Genomic DNA, 22,857 nt, shown 5'->3' with positions numbered 1-22,857 from the left:
AGAAGAATATTTTTTGAAAATTTGAAATCAATTGAATCAGTTGTTTCTGAGATTATGTAGTGGTTGATTTGAAAATGAGCTGTTTTGAGAAAACCCTGATGCGACGCCATTTTCCAATTGATCCAGATTTTACAATACACACTTCGAAGTGTTTATATTCGTGGATTCAAATTTAAACACTCTGAAGAACATAGTTTCCATGTTTCAAATTTCCTAAGTTTACGCGTTTTTGAACCGTCATTCTTCTACAGTCATTCGTTGCGACACTGAAAAAGATACTTCTTGACTAATTTTTTACTCAAATACTATTAATACCGTCTCCTTCAAATATTGCCCACTGATTTGTACATATTCCAAGAACAAATAGATTTATTTTCATTAGGCTCAAATTAGACTATCTAATTTTAAAATATACATGTTTCATATGAACGTTACTATGGCAGGTATAGAAAAACAACAGAATGTTGCAAAATTAATTTACAAATAAACGTGCGATTATTTTAATCGCAGCGTGTCATCCGCCGATTGCGAATAAGAATCCTGAAAGTAAACTGAGTCAGTTATCTGTTTGCGATTTTGTTGCGTTGTCACATCGAAAATAATGATTAGAGTGTTCTCGATACTAATAAATTTAAAGTAACTATATTGTTTACCAAAATCACCAAATATAATTCTTTTATCAAACTATCAATAATCGTACTAATGAAATAAATGAAAAATGTAGATAGGTCGGAGTCGAAATTAGGTGAATTCACATTGCATGTTATCGTTGAGTTCCGGATACATCATCGCTCCTAAATTCGATGAGAAAAATTATTAATGTTTTTATTAATATTTATATATAACGAAATTTAATTGTTATCACAACAGCTCTCTATCCTTCACGATTGAATCCAGACCTTTGGCCTCTTGTTATGTATATAACGAACGCATGTCCTTTCAGTCTTATTTCTTCGGTATCGCTCTGATAAGAAGTTCCCACCAATAATATGCATACAGGGCCGTGGTAATCCAGGGGCACGAGTCCCTGGACGCAATGTGATGAGGGCGCCCTTATAAGTAAAAAAAAGTTGAGTTATTTAACACTCTAACTATTATTTGTAAGCTAACATTTTTCCAAACAAATATACTTGAAATTTAATAATTCCAGTGTCTAATTATCGTCGGTGTACAGGTATACTTAATGAATGAAGTTTAACGTAAACGTTTTGTGTGGAGAATAAAAATAATACTTTAAATCAAACATGAGATGTTTCGCAGCAGAAGTATTTAAAAAGTATTTACAGAACTATTTAACACTTTAACTATTATTTGTAAGCTAATATTTTTCCAAACAAATATACTTGAAATTTAATAATTCCAGTGTCTAATTATCGTCGGTGTACAGGTATACTTAATGAATGAAGTTTAACGTGAACGTTTTGTGTGGAGAATAAAAATAATACTTTAAATCAAACACGAGATGTTTCGCAACAGAAGTAAAATAAATTAAATGTTCTTAGTTGCAAATTCTTTGGTCTTTACAACGATGGGCTGATGCACACACATAAGGAGAAAGAAAACACCAATTTTGAATTATAGAGATTGTTCTTCAGATTTCGAATAAATGATAGTTACAAAGTGATCACGATAATTTGATTACTCACTGTAGTTGTCATTTGTCACTATCAGGATAGGGCAATGACGCAAAGAGTAAAACAGATGATAATTAATGCGGAAAACTTTGTAAAGCCATCCGAAGAATTAATGCCGGGAACCCCATATTGGAATTAGTTGACGTATTTTTCATTCTCGCAACTCTGCATTGCGTAATATTTTTCACGATTCGAAGAATAATAAAATTTTACGTTATCGAATTCTGATGCTGCAACACGAGTCGCGTTAATGACGAGAGGTACGAGAGTGATTATGAGAACGCACGTGTGTTTAAAATTGCAAATGCGCAAAACTGCAAAATATTTAATCTTATATATCTGATTATGAAGAAATATGCAGAACATAGTTTATCCGTGACGTTTAATTGATAAAACGAATCAATTTTTGTTCATTGATTTATATGTTGGATTCTATAAACCAAACTCTACCTTTTAATCTACGAGTAAGAAATACAATATTTGATTTACTTCGTTATTCGACATTTTCATTTAGATAAGAATTTTATCAATGATACGTAATGATCTGCACATCATTCAGATGTCTATTCATGATTGTTTATTTTTTGAGACAAAAATCTGATTTTTATCATTAAGAAAATTCAAATAATAATTGACTTGCCCTATTATTTGTTGTTTACTTTTATTTGAAGTTTTATGGATTAAAAATATCTTCTTAAATTATTAAAACAGTGTTCGAAAAATTGTGAAAGTGTAGGAGCTGAAATGTAACCGTGTGCAGGTCAATACACACATGTGGTGAAAGTTCATTGCACAGGTGATTTGTGAGGTAGGTTAGGCATTTCGAAATTTCGAAACAATTAGTGACTACAAAAATGTTGTTCAAATCACTTTTTACATTTCATTTTAACATTCTTTTTCGACATATTATATTATATAAAAAACCATACAATTTTGAATTGTAAACTCACAATTTTTTTTAGGGAAGAAGGAACGTTTTTATTTAGCGTGCTAGATTAGAACATCCCCTAAGAAATATACATTGATTGTCTGAATACAGATTATTAAACTACGAAATAAGAAACATTGTACATGTGTCAATAGCATCACAAGTCCTACGTTAACATCACTGATTTGTCTTTGATCATTCTCGGAGAATGTTTAACTGTGACTATTCGAAATTTATTTAGAAATAATTCAAACTAATCATAATTATAAAAGATTCGGTCAATTTCGAGCTAAGGGAGGTACAGAATAAAGAAAGATATAAAAAATACGTGTGTTTTGATGTCCAAGCTTTTATCGCCACTTAAAACTAGAAAAGAAAATAACGTGTACACATTGTATATGTAAAAACCACCCCAAAGTGGATGTTCATCTACCGTTTCCACCTTAAACGCCCAAGAGGTGCTTGCACTGACAAATACAGTGGGTGTAGAATGTATTCGTACACCGATCAATTACCCAAAAAACTTTTGCGTCAAATTGTAGTTTCTTAGCTTCTTTTTTTATAATCAATGATATTTTACATATTCTCGGAAATCTCTACAATAGATAGAGTCCAAACAACAATTACTAGTTAATATAATTTGTGAAATTAACGAAAAAATGCGAAAAGTGGGTAAAAGTATAGAAGCAATAAGTATTTGTGCGATTCTTATGACCGAACCATTTACAGTAGAGTTTGTAACGTAAACACATTAGTTTATTGCTCCGTACGAATTAGTAAAACATCCCAGTAAAGTACTTTTAAACAGTTGTCCGAATACTTATTGCTTCAACATTTCTATCGATTAACTGTTTTTTTCTTGTTAATTTCGCAACTTACATAAATAGCTATTTTTTTTTTTGTAATCTATCTCTTTCAGAGACTTCCGCGAATATGTAGAATGTCATTGTTCATCAAAAATAAGTTAATAAATTACAATTTTACACAGTTTCTTTGGAAATCGATCGGTGTACGAATACTTTCTGCACCCACTGTACGTCTGAGTAATATCCATCGATAAATGCTAAGTAATACTAGTCGAAAAGGAACACAAAAAAAAAGTGACGTATACTTTCATTCTTTCACTTGCTAGAAATTGCTATGAAAAATTTGCTTTTCACTTCTTTTCTTTTTTATTCATTTCTCCCGTCGCGTCGGTCTTTTCGTCTCGCGTCGGGCTCTTTAAACAAATCGTAAATTGAAATTGTCGTCGCTTCCTGTGGGGGAACTGAATTGGCCGACTCCCTCTCTGGAGGGGAAATAAGCAATCGCTGGAATACATGGGAAACCCATTTACATTGTTATGCACGGGGTGAACAACGAACATTGGCCGTTTAACTCGATCAAGGTCCGACTTCGCCGAACAAATGTATCTGATGTGTCACTAATGCACGCACATCTTGGGGTGGGTAGAAGAGTTCGTGATGCGGTAAATGCGATAGTCTTTGACGGCGTGCGCAGCCTGCAAATTGCAAAATGATATCGTTTACTTTTAATATGCGTCTAAAGGAACATTCGTCGGTGTCTACGTCCCGATACAATTCGACGCGTAACGTTTAATATTGCTAGGGGCAGTTAAAAAGAAAACGATATTAGAAAATGAAATTGGAAGACAATCTACTGAATACAAATTAATTGAAAAGCAAAAAAAGAAAAATGAGCAGAGAATGAAAAGGTGCTATAACATAAATAGAATTAGACAATCTACTGAGTACAGATTACTTGAAAAGCAAAAAAAAAATGAACAGAGAATGAAAAGGTGGTATAGCATAAATAGAATTAGACAATCTACTGAGTACAGATTAATTGAAAAGCAAAAAAGAAAAAATTAGCAGAGGACGAAAAGGTGGTGTAACATAAATAGAATGTGATTGAAACTGAAAATAGTGAAAAGAAAATTGCAAGATAGAAAGTTTGATGGTGGATTTAAAATAACTGGAGACGAAAAGATATAGAAAAAGTTTAGTTAGCTTTTCTGTTTAGGATTTAATTCTTTTTATGACTTATTGAGAGTACTTTTGGAAATGTTTTTGTATAGAGATTATATATTGAAAAGAAGACGAAGATTAAGCAATTTTTGTATAAAGTGTACTACAATAAGAGTAAGAACAAGAAGACTAATTCTTTTATAAATACAATTAATTTGTGAGTCTAAAGAACTTAAATTAATTTATCTTTCAATATTATCACCATTTCATTTGAGCAGTTCCTTTTGTTTTATGGAGCACTCTAGGATAGACAATGCGGTCTTCACAGTCACCTAATTCGTACGCAATTGTAGGAACAACAATTAGCTAAATCGATGTACGATTGGACAGTCTTCTTGGTAGCAATTTATCGATTAAGGACATCCTTTTGCGTGCAGGCAGTTATGTCGATACAATGCAAAAGGGAAGATTGTTATTTCAACGTGATATACTGAACACTGAAACTAATTTCGAGACAATAACTATTCTTCCATGTATATAAAACACTTTATTAATAATGCGGTAGTTAATATAATCAAGTAATTATATCACTATATATTTGTCTTAGAGTAACAAAACAGAAATTCTGAAAATGTATTAGGATTTAAAATCTTTAAACAAACCCAAAATTCGAAGGAAACCTACGATTTATATTTATATACAAATTAAATAGTTCTATAATATAACTTTACGATTGTTTCATTACGACCTTATATCAATATATTTGTCTTAGAGTAACAAAACAGAAATTCTGAAAATGTATTAGGATCTAAAATCTTCAAACAAACCCAAAATTCGAAGGAAACCTACGATTTATATTTATATACAAATTAAATAATTCTACGATATAACTTTACAATTGTTTCATTACGACCTTAAAACTGTTTCGCAACAGGTATAGAAACATGTTTAGAATTAATCGTGCCATCGACGAAGTATTCGAACGCAAGGCTTCGATTGAAGATGAATTTCGACAAACATCGCGATTACGTGGTCGAGTCAGAGAAAGAAGTATACATCGAGCACGATTCTTTGATCACGTTCGTGGAAACTGACAAGCCAGTTTATAAACCAGGCCAGGATGTTAATATCAGAGTTCTGATGCTCAAGCACGACTTGAAGCCGTGGAAGAAAGAGGTAATTTAATTTAATTCGAATCGTTATTAAATATTGCAATTCATTCCGTCAATATTATTGACGTTCTGTTAGAACGTTATTGATTCGTTCAATCGTTTTTTTTTTCAGATTCCAAAAGTGTGGATCGAAAATCCTTCAGAAGTAAGGGTGGCGCAATGGACGAACGTGAGCACTGAGACTGGCATGGCGCAGTTGCTGTTTCCTCTGTCGCCAGAACCAAGCTTGGTAACATTTTTAAATCGTGTCTATTCAAAACAACACGTGTTCGTGTTAACAAATTAAAAACAGGAAGAATCGAGTTGTCAGAACTATTAAATAATAAATTCCGCGCTGAACCGATCAGCAAAATTTCAGAGATCGATGTTAGGGAAATTGAAGTATGACGTAGTCTACGTAAAATTAGCGTGGTTCAAGTTGCCATTTTGCGAATTTGTGCATAAATCTCGTTCAATAACATTTATTAATAAATATAGAGTGTTTGTTTGCGTTCGACAGGGTACTTGGAAAATAAAAGTAGAGAAGAAGAGGTCGCATCCCCAGCTGGTTCACACAACCATGTTCGAAGTGAAAAAATACGTTCTACCGAGATTCCAACTGACGATTAGTTCGCCAGGATATATCCTTGCTGATGCGGAGGATGTGACTTGGAACATCTGCGCCAAGTAATTGCATTTTGAACGCGTTGGTTCGACGCTTGGTACCTCATACCGTGATGAATCATTCAGTTATGAATTACTTAATAAATAATATTACAGGTACAGTTACGGCAAGCCTGTTAAAGGCACTCTGTTCTTGAAGTCTACCCCTCAAACACCAAGTTGGAGAAGAAAGCTCAATCTACCGGAAATACATTACGAGACCGAAGTAAATAATTTAGTTTTACCAGCTTGAAACCCTTGTCTTTATATCTAGCACTGAAAGTCAAAATATCAGGAATTTAAAACTTATAATTAGACTGCGGAAGTTTATGCAAATGCATATTTTTATAGGAAATAATTAAAAGAATTGGACCTAGACAGAAATTTGTTTTGAAATTAGATTACTGTAAAAACACATTTTTCACAATTATTCTGGTGTATTATAATTCGCGTGACAATAAATTACGAGCATTTTTTCCAAATGTAATGGTGCAATATATTATTGCATATGTTTTTAAACATAAATATGGAAAATATGCAAATATTTCGTATATGTGTACATAGCGAATATTCTGTAACATACTAATATGTTACTTATTATACTACATTTTGTTCAAATTTTTCGTGCATATTTTGGATACTTTTTAATGCATATTTTGCATGTGCATGTTACATATCTATCGTGCATAAACTTCCGCAGTCTACTTATAATAAAGACTTGAAGTTATAAGTACATCGTTCGTGCTTAGCAAAATCCCTTTGTTAAGTTGTATATTATTGAATATAAATTAAGGAAAATCTTCTTAATGGATGAATAAATGTTTCAGTTGGACACGAGGAACGGATGCACAGAGTACGTTCTTTCTGGAGCAGCTCTCGGCTTAGCTCGTTGGAAAGTGGCGCCTAACAATATCGTTCTCATAGCGAATTTCACGGAAGCTGGGACAGGCGTAGTAGAAACAACGATTAGTCGGACAATGGTGATGCATCAGGCTTTGAAACTGGAATTCGTCTCTCACACGCCTAAATACTTCAAACTGGGCTTGCCTTATCACGGAAAGGTAAATCTATCTTGTTTTTTTTTCTACATTGTTCTCTAGGAACATATTTATTAAATTATTAATTGAATCTTCATATTACTAGATTTAAGAACAATGTACATTCTGAATTTTCCTAAACAAAGTTCAAAACATTTTCAACTATGTCACTGGATTCATCACTAAACACCAGTCTTGTTTCTTTTATTGTTCTCATTCAACAGTTACGAGTGTTGCGCCATGACGATACCCCAGCCCCCAATGAAAAAATTCAGCTCTGCCTAAAAGTACGCGGAAAAGATGAAATGGTTCGCGTTGTGGTGGAATGTCGCAATTTCACATCGTCTGCAGACGGTTTCGTTGATTTTATCGTACCACCACCGCATAAAAATATCGTTCTATTGAGCTTCGTCGCAACTGGTGTTGACTACCCGACGAAATACTATTCGCCTGACAAACGCTGGAGGGTAAGTGCTACATAATTAAACAATTATTTAACTTCCGTATTTTGCTAATTTTTTAACAGTTCCGTTAATTCAGGTAGTTATATATATTTTAATTTTTCATTGTCATCACTGCCACTTTTTGAGAGCAACAAATCATAACTTAACAAGTCAATATATTTTTCCTAATAATATAACACTCTTGTTATAAGAAAGCTTCACTCAATTTCAACCATTTATTAAAATAATAAACAAATGATACTGAAACAAGTAACATTCAGCAGGACATGTAATACAGCTTGTCCTTTCATGTTGTTCAAACCTGTTAATAATTAATAATGGTTTTTCATATAATGCTTCTGTTAAATACCACGTTACTATGATACTAAAACAAGCAACATTCAGCAATACATGTAATGCAGCTTATCCTTTTGTGTCGTCTAAATCTGTTAATAATTAATCATGGTTCTTCATATAATGCTTCTGTTAAATACCACGTTATTTTCGCTGATTACAATCGAATAAAATGATTTTTATTACCTTAAACTCTACTAGGTGTTCATGGATCAACCTTCGGCACATATCGACGTAAACCCTTGGTACTCTCCATCCGACAGTTACTTAGCAGTGGCACGAGGCTATCAACCAATCGAATGCGGGGAGAAGTACTCCTTCAACGTAATGTACACGGTTCCTTCTCACACCAAACCCAACGAGTCCATTTCTTTCCATTACTCCATCAACTCGAAGGGCGATCTGTTGATATACGGCCATGTGAAGCACAAGCCCAGCCGAGACACCATATTGAATTATTCAGAATTTCATAATCTGTTAGGCGCCGTCGAATCGCCTACCAACAAAACCGACCAAGGCTCCGACGTCCACAGGTATACTTTATAAATTCATTTACTTAGAAAATTTTATGAATTCACTTACCACCTCTACAATCACTTATTTAAATTCTTCTTTATACGTAGACTGCGGATGTTTATGCATTTATAGGAAATTTGAATGTGCAAGAATCTACATAATCCAAACAATATGCAAGAATATATAAAAAAAATTGAAAGTAAAGTTCATGTTAATAATAAATTCCTATTTAGGTTCAATTTTTGTATGCATGCTCGCGAAGATTTTATTTTGCATAAAGATCCGCAGTCTATTTATAAGCTTTGATATTAAATCTTGCAAGCAACGTGGATATACAATGATGACCCAAGTTGTTCATTGGCGACAGTAACATCTTCAATCACTGGTCGTTTTCAGAAGTAAAGAAAAATGATTTAATTTATGTATAAGTATACTATATTCGCCTATATGATATATTTCATTTTCACGTAGTTATAGATAAATTAAATAACTTTGCTTCTAGAGATGACCATTGTCAGAAGATTCAATATTTTCATTTCATGAGTGAAAAAAAATGAAAAAAATAAAAAAAAAATAAAAAATTGTATTTAATTGTGCTAGTGTTGAGTTCTGTAGCAACTTTCTCCCACGTTTGCCGAGAAATATCTCTGTTATGATAATTTTTGTCTCTCATATCCCACAAACACCTGTTCTCGTACACAAGACTTATCAATTTATCGTCCATTTATTATCCATTTATTTATCACTCGAATTTCAACGCAAAAAAAGCACCCAAAATAGACGCAGGTCGGACGAAAAAATCAAACTCGTTTGAACGCTCAATTAATTCTGACATCGGTGTCGTTACTAGCGTAAACACTATCATTGAAAAACAGACGTTTGTTTATTTGAACGAATTCGTCAGAACTCGTCCGAACACATTTTCGTCCGAATTCGCATTCACAGTAACCGTAGCCTTAGACCTAATAACAACGTTCACTAAAAATATGAACAAGCAAATTGACTACTGACTTCATTTATGTTTACCTATCACTGCGTTATGGCTTTGCGAAAACTTCGTATCTCTTCTCTTTTTAACCGGCTTCGAAAAGGAGTTACTCAATTCGACATATATATATATTTTTGTTCGTACTCACGTTATTGCCTTACGATATATTTTTGTAACATCCTTTTCTTATCTAAACCGTAGCACAGGTCAAAAGTGACTACGCCTGTTGTTTTAAATTACAAAGTGAGGTTGAAATAATTAAGACTAAATGCTGCTCTCAGATCCAGACCTCCATACCATTCTCTACTAGTTTAGTTCCCCCATATAAAAATATGCATCCATTGTTCCATCGAATTAGGTTCCCGTTAAGCGTAAAAGTTACACCAAGCATGGCTCCAGTATCGGAGCTGCTGCTTTATTACGTGCGACCCGACGGGGAGATCGTTGCCACCACGTACACAATCGAGGTTGGCCATTGTTTCGAGAACAAGGTGAAGAGTGCATGGCACACGGACGTTCAAACGCCAGGAGGGACCACTCAATACCACGTGGAAGCCGCTCCATGGTCTCTTTGCGGGATTTCCGCCGTCGACAAGTCGACCCTCTTCTTGGCTGGATCGAAACCCAACCTCGTCGACGCCAGCCAAACCTTCGACCAACTGAAAAGGTTCCATCCGACGCCAGAAACCCATCCAATCTGGTCCTGGGCCAACTGCAAACGTATGTTACTACTATTTGATTCGAGATAGTCTCTAATATACATATCTAATATACATATAACGAATGAAATGTGTAACAATTTTGTTTACTAGTCGTGAGGTTCGTTCAACTGAATAACTAAATTTTAAATCGTTAAATTATGATGTAATGGTACAATGTATCTAAACTTCGTTCAATGGAATAACTGAATTTTAAATCGTTAAATTTTCCTTGTTTCTCAAGTCTCAAATGCCTCGAGGAGTATCGTGTTAAAAACATCTGAGAAGGCTGAATTGTCTTTTCTGTGTATGATTTATTTAAGTTCAAATAAATAGTTTCAAGCCTTTCTTCGGCACGATTCTAATTATTAGACTGCAGAAGTTTATGCACGATAAATATGCAAAATATGTACGAAAAATTTGAATAAAATGTAGTATAATAATTAATATATTAGTATGTTACAGAATATTCGCTATGTACACATATATAAAATACTTTTCACAATTATTCTGGTGTATTATAATTCGCGTGACAATAAATTACGAGCATTTTCTCCAAAGTTGATGGTTTTAGTCGGTGGCGTTTGTCTGTCAAAATTAATTTATACGCGGAGAACGATCGATCTACGTCACACGAAGTAATCGGTGCGTATTTAAATTTTGGACCAACGTTGTTCCGGCACACTTATTGGTCCTTGAACGCCCTCGTTTTATTTAAAATATTAGAAAGTTTTCGATACTGTAGAAAATCCTACATTCTTTTCTAAAGTTCTTTTACATTTTTAAAAACATATGCAATATATTATATGCAATATATTATTATATACAATAATATTATTGCATATGTTTTTAGTCTAATTTCAAAACAAATTTCTGTCTAGGTCCCATTCTTTTAATTATTTCCTATAAAAATATGGATTTGCATAAACTTCCGCAGTTTACTTATTACTTATGAATCATAAATTATGATGTAATAGTACAATGTATCTAAACTTCGAGTCTGAATTTATAGCAACAGCAGCAGCAGCGGAAGAATCGATGGAAGAAATCGATCATCTGCCGCTTCTTCCGCTAAAATCACCGTTCAGTTGGATCGTGGGAAGACGAAGAAGGAACTTGATCACGTACAACGCTGGCGTTAACTATGTGGATGCTATACAAGCTTTCGACGTAAGATACATCTAAATTTTATGCAGAAGATTGCTTAAAGTGGGGGACAGAATATCATCGGGGACAGAGATCATTTATTTTAAGACAATTGAATTACTATAGAATTGGAATACAACGTAATTAAATTACATAATTTTTCCTTTGCGCAGGATTTCGGTGTGGTTGTAATGAGCGATTTGATAATAGAAACGCGACCTTGTCCGCTGTTCTTCAGGGAACGCTCAGTGTCGCCGTGGTTCAAGGTACAGATGATGCGAGAAGACATGGACGAACCCGGTAAATAATTGCTGATTTGGTTTATCGATAATAATTTTTAAATATCATTAAGAAATTCAAGTTTAATTAGACCACTATACGTTTAACAGACAATGTATTTCATATGTAGCTCGCACATTAAAATATAAATCGAATAAAAGATTTGGAATTTTCACAGCTCAGTTTCCTGTATCGGAAGTGCCATAAACATTTCATTGCACTTACAGACATGCTGAAAGCGATGCAGCCAACTGCCTTTCCGTTAATCAATTTCGCCGTTTCCGCTGCAGAGATGAGCCCTGAAGTAGGATACGTCGACCAATTGCCCGATCAAACGACCACCCTGAGATCCTATTTTCCTGAAACATGGTTGTGGGAGTTAATACCAACCGAGTGAGAATTAATTATTCTTCGAACATAAAACTGTCGCGTAACTGCTTGATGTTACAATGGTTAGAAATTTAAAAATTCTTCAAAATTCCGATATATCGTATATATTGACTATGGACGAATATACCATTCGTAGTCAAAGGGTTAACTATGCTTTTACTACAACTTTGAAAACAATTACTGTAACGGTTGGTGGGAATTAACACCAACCGAGTAAGAATTAATTATTCTTCGAAAATAAAACTGTCGTGTAACTACTTGACGTTACAATGATTAGAAACTTAAAACTTCTTAATTGTACATGTTGATTATGGACGAATATATGTACACGCCCTTCGTAGTCAAAGGGTCAACGATGCTTTTACCACAACTTTGAAAACAATAACTGTAATATGGAACTAATTATATTTCTCCTCCCTTTAGTTACAAAAGCATACTCATATGTATAATGAGTACTCGTTGACTATTAATTTGTTGATACTGTTAGTTAGTTTTTGTTCAATACTTACAAAAATGTATTTCATACGAACGTGAAGTAATGGTGCACTGAAATTTCTTTTACAGGGAAGAAGGTAAAGTGACGATAGATCTCACCCTTCCACACACAATCACCGATTGGGTTGGCTACACTACCTGCATTTCACCGATCCACGGCCTTGGTATTGCGCCCCCGACAACCATAACAGCGTTCCAGCCGTTCTTTCTCGACTACAGCCTACCATACAGCGTGAAACGTGGAGAGATGTTGCGTATGAAAGTTTCCCTCTACAATTACATGCAACACAAATTACCTGTAAGATGTATTTATTAAACATGAAGGGTATCAAAAGAGGAGTTTTTAACACGTTGTTTTCCAGACAAATATTCTTGAAAATTTCTACTAGGATTAGATATTATTAGACTGCGAATCTTTACGCATTTATAGAAAATTTGAATGTACAAGAACCTACAAAATGCGAACAATATGCAAGAATATAAAAAAGATTGAAAGTAAAGTTCATGTTACAATATTTGCAGAATAAAAGAAATTCCTATTTAGGTTCAATTTTTCTAGACACGTTCGCAAAGATTTTATTTTGCATAAAGATCCGCAGTCTAGATATTATTTATTATTATTGCAGACTACGTAATCAAACATTTACCGTGGTATTTTTTTTTTCATTTAATTTCATTTCTTTTAAATTGTCCTTTCCAAGTTACCAACAAATCTAGAAGCTCCTGTTTGAAAATCCTTCATCAATTCGACGAAAGGATGTTACTTTAACACGAAACTTCTTTGATACACAGGTAGCAATAAAATTAGAAGATGCTCCAGGACTCGATTTGCATCTGTCGCATCCGAAGGCTTCGTTCTGTGTGAAACCGCGAGGCAGCGTTGTTCACGAATTCATCCTCAGGCCACGTGTTATCGGGGAAGTTAACATAACAGTGTCTGCTTCTATAGATCCTGATTACGCCGAACCTTGCGGTCCCGACACCTTGATATTTACACGGTAATTAAGACTAAGCAATCTCACGATTCTGTCGAAGCGTGGTGTCATTGAAACAACGCTTTTTTATTCATTACTAGACTGCGGAAGTTTATGCAAATTAATATTTTTATAGGAAATAATTAAAAGAATTGGACCTAGACAGAAATTTGTTTTGAAATTAGAGTACTGTAAAAATACGTTTTTCACAATTATTCTGGTGTAGTATAATTCGCGTGACAATAAATTACGAGCATTTTTTCGAAATTTAATGGTGCAATATAATTAGTGCGTATGTTTTTAAACATAAATATACAAAATATGCAAATATTTCATATATGTGTACATAGAGAATATTCTGTAACATACTAATATATTACTTATACTACTTTTTTTGTTCAAATTTTTCGTGCATATTTTGCATATGCATGTTACATATTTATCGTGCATGAACTTCCACAGTCTGTTCCTTACTGTGCTATATTAATTCTTGTTTTCAAGGGACATTATCGTGAAGCCGATTCTCATACAGCCAGAGGGTTTCCCCATGGAGACGACGAAATCTTCGTTCATTTGCCCGAAGGATTTCAGCGACGATTCCACGATCGTGTGGGATTTGATATTACCCGAAGACGTGGTGTCTGACAGTGGCAGAGCATACGTGAATTTAATCGGAGACATTTTGGGTCCGGCGCTTGAAAATTTGAACAAACTTGTGCAGCTGCCAATGGGCTGTGGTGAACAAAACATGATACTCCTTGTACCAAATATTCACGTGATTAGATATTTAGACGCTGCTGGAATCGAGAATCCTGCCCTTCGAGCGACAGCTATTAAAAACATGGAGAAAGGTACGTTCGTGCATTTTTGGTGGAAAAAGATTGGAAATGCTAAATTAAAATGTAATCATTTTTTGACTCATTTGAACGTGTCGACTCCTATGTCACTTGCTAGCCTTATGTTTTAGTCATCTTCGTTAAATATTCAATTACTTGACAAATTTTTAACGTCGAATACACGTACACAAATATAATTTCGCTAATCCAATTAAATTATTAAAATTGTTGCTTTATGCAAAGATTTGCAATTTAATATACACAATTTATTTCTCTACCATGGTTTTTTGCTTTACAATAATATTCTCTAATTTTGTAAACTTTAAGCTGGAATTTGAAACAGCAGAGTTTTGGTGTTTATTTATTGTACTCGTAAACAGTTCCATTGGTGTAATTATTGTTGCGTAATTTCTTGTGTTAAACAAAGGGTACCAGAGAGAGCTGAATTATAGACATCCGGATGGCTCCTATTCCGCGTTTGGACCGGACAGCTTAGGGGATGGAAGCTCTATATGGTTGACCGCGTTTGTATTGAAATCATTCTCTCAAGCCAGAAGCCTGATTCATATAGACGAGCGTGAATTGAAATTGTCTGTCAAGTGGATCGTGAAGAAGCAACTCGAAAATGGCTGCTTCCCCGTAGTAGGCAGAGTTTTCCACAAAGAGATGAAGGTTTGTCAAATTGCAAACTTTTATTCCTATACTTAAGGGGTACGATTACCCTGATCCCTAAAAAAAAACAAGAATCTTTGTAAATTCTTACCCAAGAAACTATTTAATCTTGAAAGTTCAAAGAACACATAAACATATACAGTTTGAAGTATATTTTGAAAAATCTTGTATGAATAAATATTGGAAAATATGTTCACGAAAGGAATTTTTCAAGAACTACAAATTTTATTTGAATTATTTCTCGATATCTTTCGTAATTTAGAAAGTATATGAGTGATTACAAATAAAACGAGAAGCTTTGATCCGTTTGGTGGTTAAAAAAATAAGTTAAAATATACCAAATTTTCAGTCACATTATGACTCCAGGCTGCCCATTAATAATAGTGTTTAAAAAAATTAATGTTTGTATCGCAGGGTGGTCTCCAAGAGTATGACAGTTCGTCATCGGCTCTAACAGCGTACATTCTGATCTCTCTGTTCGAATCTGGGGTTCCCTTGTCAGCAACTCTTATCAGCAATGCCTTGTTCTGCCTAGAAAAAGGAATGATTAACAACAACGATGGCCCTTACACTGCAGTTCTCTCCACTTACGCGTTAGCCTTGCTGGAACACCCCAAAGCCAACGCCAGCATGAAGTTACTCATGGATCGTGCCACGCATCACAATGTACGTATGGATAAGTTATACATCGAGATAGTTGGAAATAATGAAAACAGAAGTTGTAAAGTGTGGACAAAAAAGATTCAGTCGATTGATTCCTAGGCTAGAATTTATAACCTTAACTTAACAATAAAGTCTACCTTTATGTTGATACAAATATTTAGATAACATAGAAGTTAAAATAAGTGGTGACTTAATAATAACACAGAACTCAACTTTAATAATATAAAACTGAATACAACTGATGACACAATAATATGAAATCAATTTTGATAATATGCAGTTTAATATAACTGGCATACTAAGGTAACTGGTAATATAAAAGATAATACGATTATTCATCCTAAATGTGCGATACCATTTGTTCATATAGAACTTAACTTTAATAATATAAAACTGAATACAACTGATGACATAATAATATGAAATCAATTTTAATAATATGCAGTTTAATATAACTGACATACTAAGGTAACTGGTAATATAAAAAATAATACGATTATTCATCCCAAATGTGCGATACCATTTGTTCATATGGAGCATTATTTTCAAAAAAATTGATTTTCATGATGCATAAGGTACTATGTGTGCTATTGAACACGACTTGCTTGATGTGTCTGTCCATTGCTCGCTACTTCTACTTGCGTTGGTGCTTCAACCCTTTGTACTAGAATTTTTTCCCGACTAAAGACTATAGTAATTTATTTGTACATGATTACATGTAAAAATCAATGAAACATTTTATTGAACACGATTTGTTTGATGTGTCTGCCCATTACTCGCTATTTCTACTTGCGTTGGTGCTTCAACCCTTTGTACTGGAATTTTTTCCCGACTAAAGATTATAGCAATTTATTTGTACATGATTACATATTAAAATCAATGAAACATGAAATCACATGCATTTGAAATCTATCTCTAAATTGCAACAGCCTGATCTTCAGTGCAGTATGTCGTAATAACATGAACGATTGCGAATACCAGACGCAAGTAGAAACAGAGAGTAATGGACAGACGCCAGACAAGTCGTAATCGATCATGTGCGTACCTGATGATTCTTTAACGTCTTTGAAAACTTGTAAAAGGAACTCTGTTCAACTTTATTCTTCTATGACCATATTTTTGTATCGCCTAGAAATGCTCTACCTAGAAGAGAAAAATAACTTTGTTAGTAAATTATTTACCTCTACTAGGCAGCAACATTTTTATTTACAAAATGGTACCAGTATCAGTGGTTCATGTGCGTAGTGTCAGTATCATGTGCATACCTAATGATTCTTTAACGTCTTTGAGGACTTGTAAAAAGAACTCTGTTTAACTTTACTCTTCTATGACCATATTTTTGTATCGCCTAGAAATGCTCTACCTAGAAGAGAAAAATAACTTTGTTAGTAAATTATTTACCTCTTCTAGGCAGCAATAGTCGTATTTACACAATGATACCAGTATCAGTGGTTAATATTATTTATGAAAAAGGTGTTTGTTCAAGAACAATTGTGAATCTAATTTCATACTTTCTATTCTCCAATAATTACTTCTACTACCGCGCGTGTGAATAGCGTCCACTTGCAATATTTTATGAACTTGTTTCTGAAGAGCGTCTCCATTTCTCCCGAAGACACTTAAGAATAATAACTACACTGCGGATCTTTATGCATTTATAGGAAATTTGAATGTGCAAGAACCTACGAAATGCAAACAATATTCAAGAATACAAAAAAGATTGAAAGTAAAGTTCATGTTCATAATATTTGCAGAATAAGGGACATTTTTGTTAGGGACATTCGACACAGATTTTATTTTGCGTAAAGTTCCGCGGTGTAATAATAACAAATGCTTACGAATGGCATGAAAGAAGCAAAATATTCTTAAATGGCGTATTATTCTTCAATGCAAAGAGTCAGTAGGTCCTATTAAAATTGATGTTTGAATCGCAGGATCTGCTTTGGTGGGAGGACAAAACAAAGCCTTCGTTGAGTCTGAGCATCGAGATGACAGCATACGCTGTTCTAACGTTGGTGGAACTAGGTGGCGAGGAGAATATGGTTCACGCTTTGAAAGCTGTGCGTTGGATGTCGAGGCAGAGGAACGCTAACGGTGGATTTACCTCCACGCAGGACACGGTCCTTGGTTTGGAAGCTCTCACTAAATACGCTATGGCTGTGAACAGTAACGCCACCGATTTGTCCGTCCTCGTGACCGCTGGGGAAGTTGATCAAGTTTACAGGATGCATAACGACAACCGCATGGTCCTCACACAGATTCGTTTGCCCGTTTTGCCGACCATCGTGGAAATATTTGCGGAAGGCGAGGGCTGCGTGTTGGTTCAGGTGAGATAAATAATAAACCCTTGCTTGGGTTTTCCTGGGACTTTTTATTACTAATTTTTAATAGTATTTTTAATAGTATCGAATTCTTTCTTCGAAATAAAAATCACACGTTTACTGTTTTTTTAATTTAGAGCAATATTAAATATAACGTCGCTCATGCTACCGGTTCAGAGGCGTTCGAGCTTTCCGTGGCTGCTCATTCCGTGGCATGCGAATGCGCGGTGCAAGAGATCACTGCTTGCGGCCGATACAAATTGGCAGACGAAGAAAGTAACATGGCTCTGCTCGAAATTGGAATGATAAGCGGCTACGTTCCGGACCGAGCGAGCCTGCACACCTTATTAGGATCACCAACTACAAGTAAATTCATTTTATACATCCTATTTAGAATCATTATAAAAGGTTTTCTGAATGCCGCATTAGCAGAGCTGTTTTTAAATATTTTCTGGGATGCCTTTAAAGCGTTATAGCTTTATAAAACTATGTAATAAAAATCGGGTAAATACATTAAAGCTTAATGTGAATTCGTCTGGAAAAGTATTAGGTTGTCCCAAAAGTTGCCTTCGTGAGTTGCATTCAATTATTTTCTGTGCCAGTGTTTATATAAATAGACAATCTAATTTCTTAGACATTGATGCTGTAACAGTAATGAAGCGAAGTGAATCGTACACAATTTAGTAATGTAACATAAAACATAAAATATTGTGTATATATTAATTATTAATAAAACGAAAGAAACTTTCGGGACAACCTAATACTGTCGCATGGTCTAAACAAAAATATGTAGTTCCATTTGAAAAACGAAACTTGAGCATCGTATCTCGTTAAATAACTAAGTTAACAAAAATTCCTTCTCGCTCAAACATGAGCCCCATTTTACCATGCAATTTCCATATTTGAAATTTTGCATTCGACCGATAGTTTTGGAGTTAGAGCTCCGTATCACTTAGGCTGGGACACCCTGTAGAATAATGATCGACAATTTTCTACAGTAATAATTGAAACTAAATATTAAAACGTGAATTACAGGAGTGAAACGTTTCGAGGAGAACAACGACGTCGTTACTATTTATTTCGATAAGCTGACCTCTCGAAAGACCTGCATTTCGTTCACGGTGATAAGAGAGAACGCCGTTGATCGTCTCGAGCCAGCGAACGTGAAACTGTATGACTATTATCAGCAAGAACTGACGGTATCTAGTGTAAGTATCAGAAATTCATGTAAAGTGACTGCTCCGCACTTTAGCGGCGACACGAAGAAGCTAAATAGAGTAACATCCAGAAACTGAGACTGTTTAGAAATTTGCCTAGATTTCTGCGGCCTGGAAGTCAAATGCTTGGCGTGGCCAGGCAACTTGCCTGGTTAATTTTAATTATTAACAAGACAAGCGTAGAATTAGAAAAAGATCTTTCTGCTGTGTAACAGCGTGGTCTGTAGAATTTACATTACACGAATAATTAAAATTAATCGATATTATATCGTGTTTGGTACCATTTTCATCGGTATAACATCAGGAATTCAGCAGTGCAATTTATTCCTTTAACTTTTATCAAACACAACAAAAAGTGAACATATCATGACGAACATTTTACACTTTAATGCTCGGACCCTTTGAGGTCCGTCGTGGGTTAAAGTCGGCACACGTGCGCTTTGGATGGTTCAACCCTTGGTTTATGGCTTTCAGTAATCACCCGATTTCACTTCATATGAATCGTGTTATTACGGGAGTGACGCCGATGGATTCCTTACATTTCCCTGATGAAAACGCTACTAAATACGCTACTAAATATTTTTAACGAAGATAGACAAAAAGCGTGCAAATCATTTTTTCTGTATAATTTCCTTCTAAATAATCCGAATTGTATCGTGTCTGGTACCATTTTCATCGGGATAACATGAGGAATCGATTGGTAATACATCCGTTAAGATCCGATAAGAAATACGGAAAATGATGGTCGACCTTCTTTGGGTCTAGTTTGCTACGTCCTTTTTATGATACCATTGTTTCGCGGCGGCGGACTAACATGTGTACTCGGAAAAGCTTGAAACCATTCGAGTTGCCCGGTTCTTTCGGGCCGCTTGGTTTTTTCGGACCGCTCGGTTCTATTCGGGTAGCTTGAAAAATTCAAGTTACTTTCTTTCGAGTAGCCTTGAAAGATTCAAGCTACTCGGTTTTTTCAAGTACTCGACTCGGCTCGTGACTTCGAGCCGAGTCCAACTCGGCTTGATTTTTTCGTGTACTTGAACGGTCCTAATTCTTGAAATGCAGGATCTTTCTTTGCGACTGTGGATCTTTTACTCTGTAGATCCCTCACTGTCTGTTTCTTTCTCTTTCCTCTGCACTCTCTTCGCTGTCTTCTTTCCCTGTGGCTCAGTTTATTTCTTGTTTGCTTCCCTTTATCATTAGACCCCTTTTTCATCGAATCCCTCTCAATCTCTTTCTCGCCATATCTTGGTAAATAAAGACAAAGAGCTAATTGCAAGAAATGAGGCCATGTTTCTCACTTGATGGAGAAAGAAAATTTTGTACATGTCGTGCACCTGTACATTTTGTGTTATTGGAATAGAATAACGTTATTAAAATATAATAATGTTGACAATATTAATATTTATTATTAATATTATTAATATTTATTATATTAATATTATTAGATTATCAATACCCATACTTGCTCTCTCACAGACTTTCAGATAATTCGTCAATTTAAAACTCTGACAATATTATGAGTACACTTTCATCGTATTGGGTTTTAAAACAATTCTTATTCATTGACACCTTGACCTTGCTTGGCCACGCCGAGCATTTGACTTCCAGGCCGCAGAAATCTAGGCAAATTTCTAAACAGTCTCAGTTTGTGGATGATACGCTATTTAGCTTCTTCGTGTCACCGCTAAAGTGCGGAGCAGTCACTTTACATGAATTGTCATTAGGATCTGAACGTCCGCACTATTGAACGCAGCATTTTAACTGCGCATTGTTGAAAAGCGCCGAATTTTACATTCTGTTACACACAGTGTCGCCTTTGCACTTCATCAGAAATTTCTACAAGGCAGTCAGGCAGGCTACATAGGCAGTCTACAACACCTACCTAAATTATTGCTGCTCTCGATTAACAGTCAAATTATTTATTAAATCGCAAAGCACAGTTTTAACTGATATTACGTGAAACCTTTCAGAGCTACAATTTCTCCCCGACTTGTAGCAGCGCGGACCCGAACGAGGAACCACGTCCTCCGGTCGTGATGCCAAGGGTGGAATTATTCGCGGCCTTGCCAGCTGACAAGTCGTCGTTGCAGGAAGAAAATCTAAAAAGCGACGCGCCGATGGAAAAATCAGCGAAAAAGAAGGCGAACGAGAGAGTCGACGAGAAGATAAATAATAAAATCGTCGATGGAAAATCCGTATCGCCGAAAGGGCCAAGCTTGGTCAACAAGCTGCAAGACGACGCGACGAGCAAAAGGGAGAAGATGAGGGACATAATCGAAGAAGCATCGATCAGTGGGGTACGACCTAAAATTGACAACGTACCATTGGTGGAGAACTCGAATCCAAAAATTAACGAGGATGAGATAGATTCTATGGCACACGTGCGCACCACCAATGACAATAGCATCGTTGTTGATCATTCGAACAGTGAGTAGAAATGAATATTTCAAAAAGCAGGGGATAGTGTCAAGCATATATTTTTTTTACGTTTCGACATATGGAAAAGTACCAAGCAAATGTATCGTCATAATTAGACTGCGGATCTTTGTGCTAAATAAAATCTTCGCGAAAGTGCCTACAAAAATTTAACCTGAATAGGAATTTATTTTATTCTGCAAATATTGTAACATGAGCTTTACTTTCAATCTTTTTTATATTCTTGCATATTGTTTGCATTTTGTAGTTTCTTGGACATTCAAATTTCCTATAAATGCATAAAGATCCGCAGTCTAGTCATAATTCTCAAATGTTGCAAAATTCTTTTTGCTGTCAATCGTAAGTTTTTGTTAAATAGGGATAACTATCAAGGGGGACCAGAAAGTAATGTCGTTTCTTTTACATTAAATTCAAACAAATAAATTTATAATATGTTTTTACTTTTTAATCAATTATATAATTGTCTTCGTTATCAATAACCTTCTGCCATCTAGTATGCAAATTTTCAATACCTGCTCGATAAAAATTGATTGGTACACGGTGAGCTGGTAAATAGTAAACAAGTATTTGCATTCGCAGAAACGACATTACTTTCTGGTATCCCTAATACATCTCTTTATATATTAAATATTCTTTCTTGAATATCTTGTTCTTTTAAATATCCTTTTATATATTCCGTTAGCTCCACAGGTAGAATCCGGAAGTGGTCTGACACCTGACGAACCAGACTCCCATCAAAATCCCAATTTTGATTCCAATATTGGAACGTCAGACAACGCGGAGAACCTTTCGACGATTTTCACGAAGGAAACGGAGGGTTCGGAATTACCAGGAAACCCCTCTTTCGTCGTCGTCAGTCACGAATTGGAAACTCCGAAAGGGATCGAAGGACCAGTACCCGTTTATGTGAAACCAGATAATTTTGACTACAGAACTGAAGCTACCGTTGCGACGTTGACGCCTGAAATGGAAAATCAAAATTTGTCACAGGTGCGTCGATAGATTAGCGCAGTTCTTGAATTTATACAGGGTATCTCCTCTGAAGTATTGCA

General features: G+C 35.1%; 1 protein-coding gene across 2 annotated transcripts in view; it reads left to right on the top strand.

Annotated features, from left to right (window-relative positions):
* Positions 1-22,857, top strand: part of LOC128894535 (murinoglobulin-1-like) — a 28,507-nt gene that overhangs the window by 3,291 nt on the left and 2,359 nt on the right. The window contains exons 3-23 of one of the 2 annotated variants that reach the window (XM_054156323.1): positions 5,464-5,705; positions 5,814-5,930; positions 6,201-6,367; positions 6,461-6,569; positions 7,171-7,404; positions 7,605-7,847; positions 8,379-8,710; positions 10,040-10,401; positions 11,392-11,549; positions 11,699-11,825; positions 12,032-12,197; positions 12,759-12,987; positions 13,482-13,687; positions 14,165-14,514; positions 14,927-15,171; positions 15,586-15,837; positions 17,769-18,161; positions 18,293-18,521; positions 19,191-19,363; positions 21,340-21,796; positions 22,488-22,795. In XM_054156323.1, coding sequence (XP_054012298.1) covers positions 5,464-5,705; positions 5,814-5,930; positions 6,201-6,367; positions 6,461-6,569; positions 7,171-7,404; positions 7,605-7,847; positions 8,379-8,710; positions 10,040-10,401; positions 11,392-11,549; positions 11,699-11,825; positions 12,032-12,197; positions 12,759-12,987; positions 13,482-13,687; positions 14,165-14,514; positions 14,927-15,171; positions 15,586-15,837; positions 17,769-18,161; positions 18,293-18,521; positions 19,191-19,363; positions 21,340-21,796; positions 22,488-22,795 — 5,099 coding nt within the window. Of the gene's footprint in view, positions 1-5,463; positions 5,706-5,813; positions 5,931-6,200; positions 6,368-6,460; positions 6,570-7,170; positions 7,405-7,604; positions 7,848-8,378; positions 8,711-10,039; positions 10,402-11,391; positions 11,550-11,698; positions 11,826-12,031; positions 12,198-12,758; positions 12,988-13,481; positions 13,688-14,164; positions 14,515-14,926; positions 15,172-15,585; positions 15,838-17,768; positions 18,162-18,292; positions 18,522-19,190; positions 19,364-21,339; positions 21,797-22,487; positions 22,850-22,857 lie in introns of both variants that reach the window. The other variant, XM_054156324.1, reaches the window with a different exon arrangement.

This window comes from Hylaeus anthracinus, unplaced genomic scaffold (assembly GCF_026225885.1).
Source record: "Hylaeus anthracinus isolate JK02 unplaced genomic scaffold, UHH_iyHylAnth1.0_haploid 4, whole genome shotgun sequence".
NCBI classification, from domain to species: Eukaryota; Metazoa; Arthropoda; class Insecta; order Hymenoptera; family Colletidae; genus Hylaeus; species Hylaeus anthracinus.
This window is presented reverse-complemented; position numbering and strand designations above follow the sequence as displayed.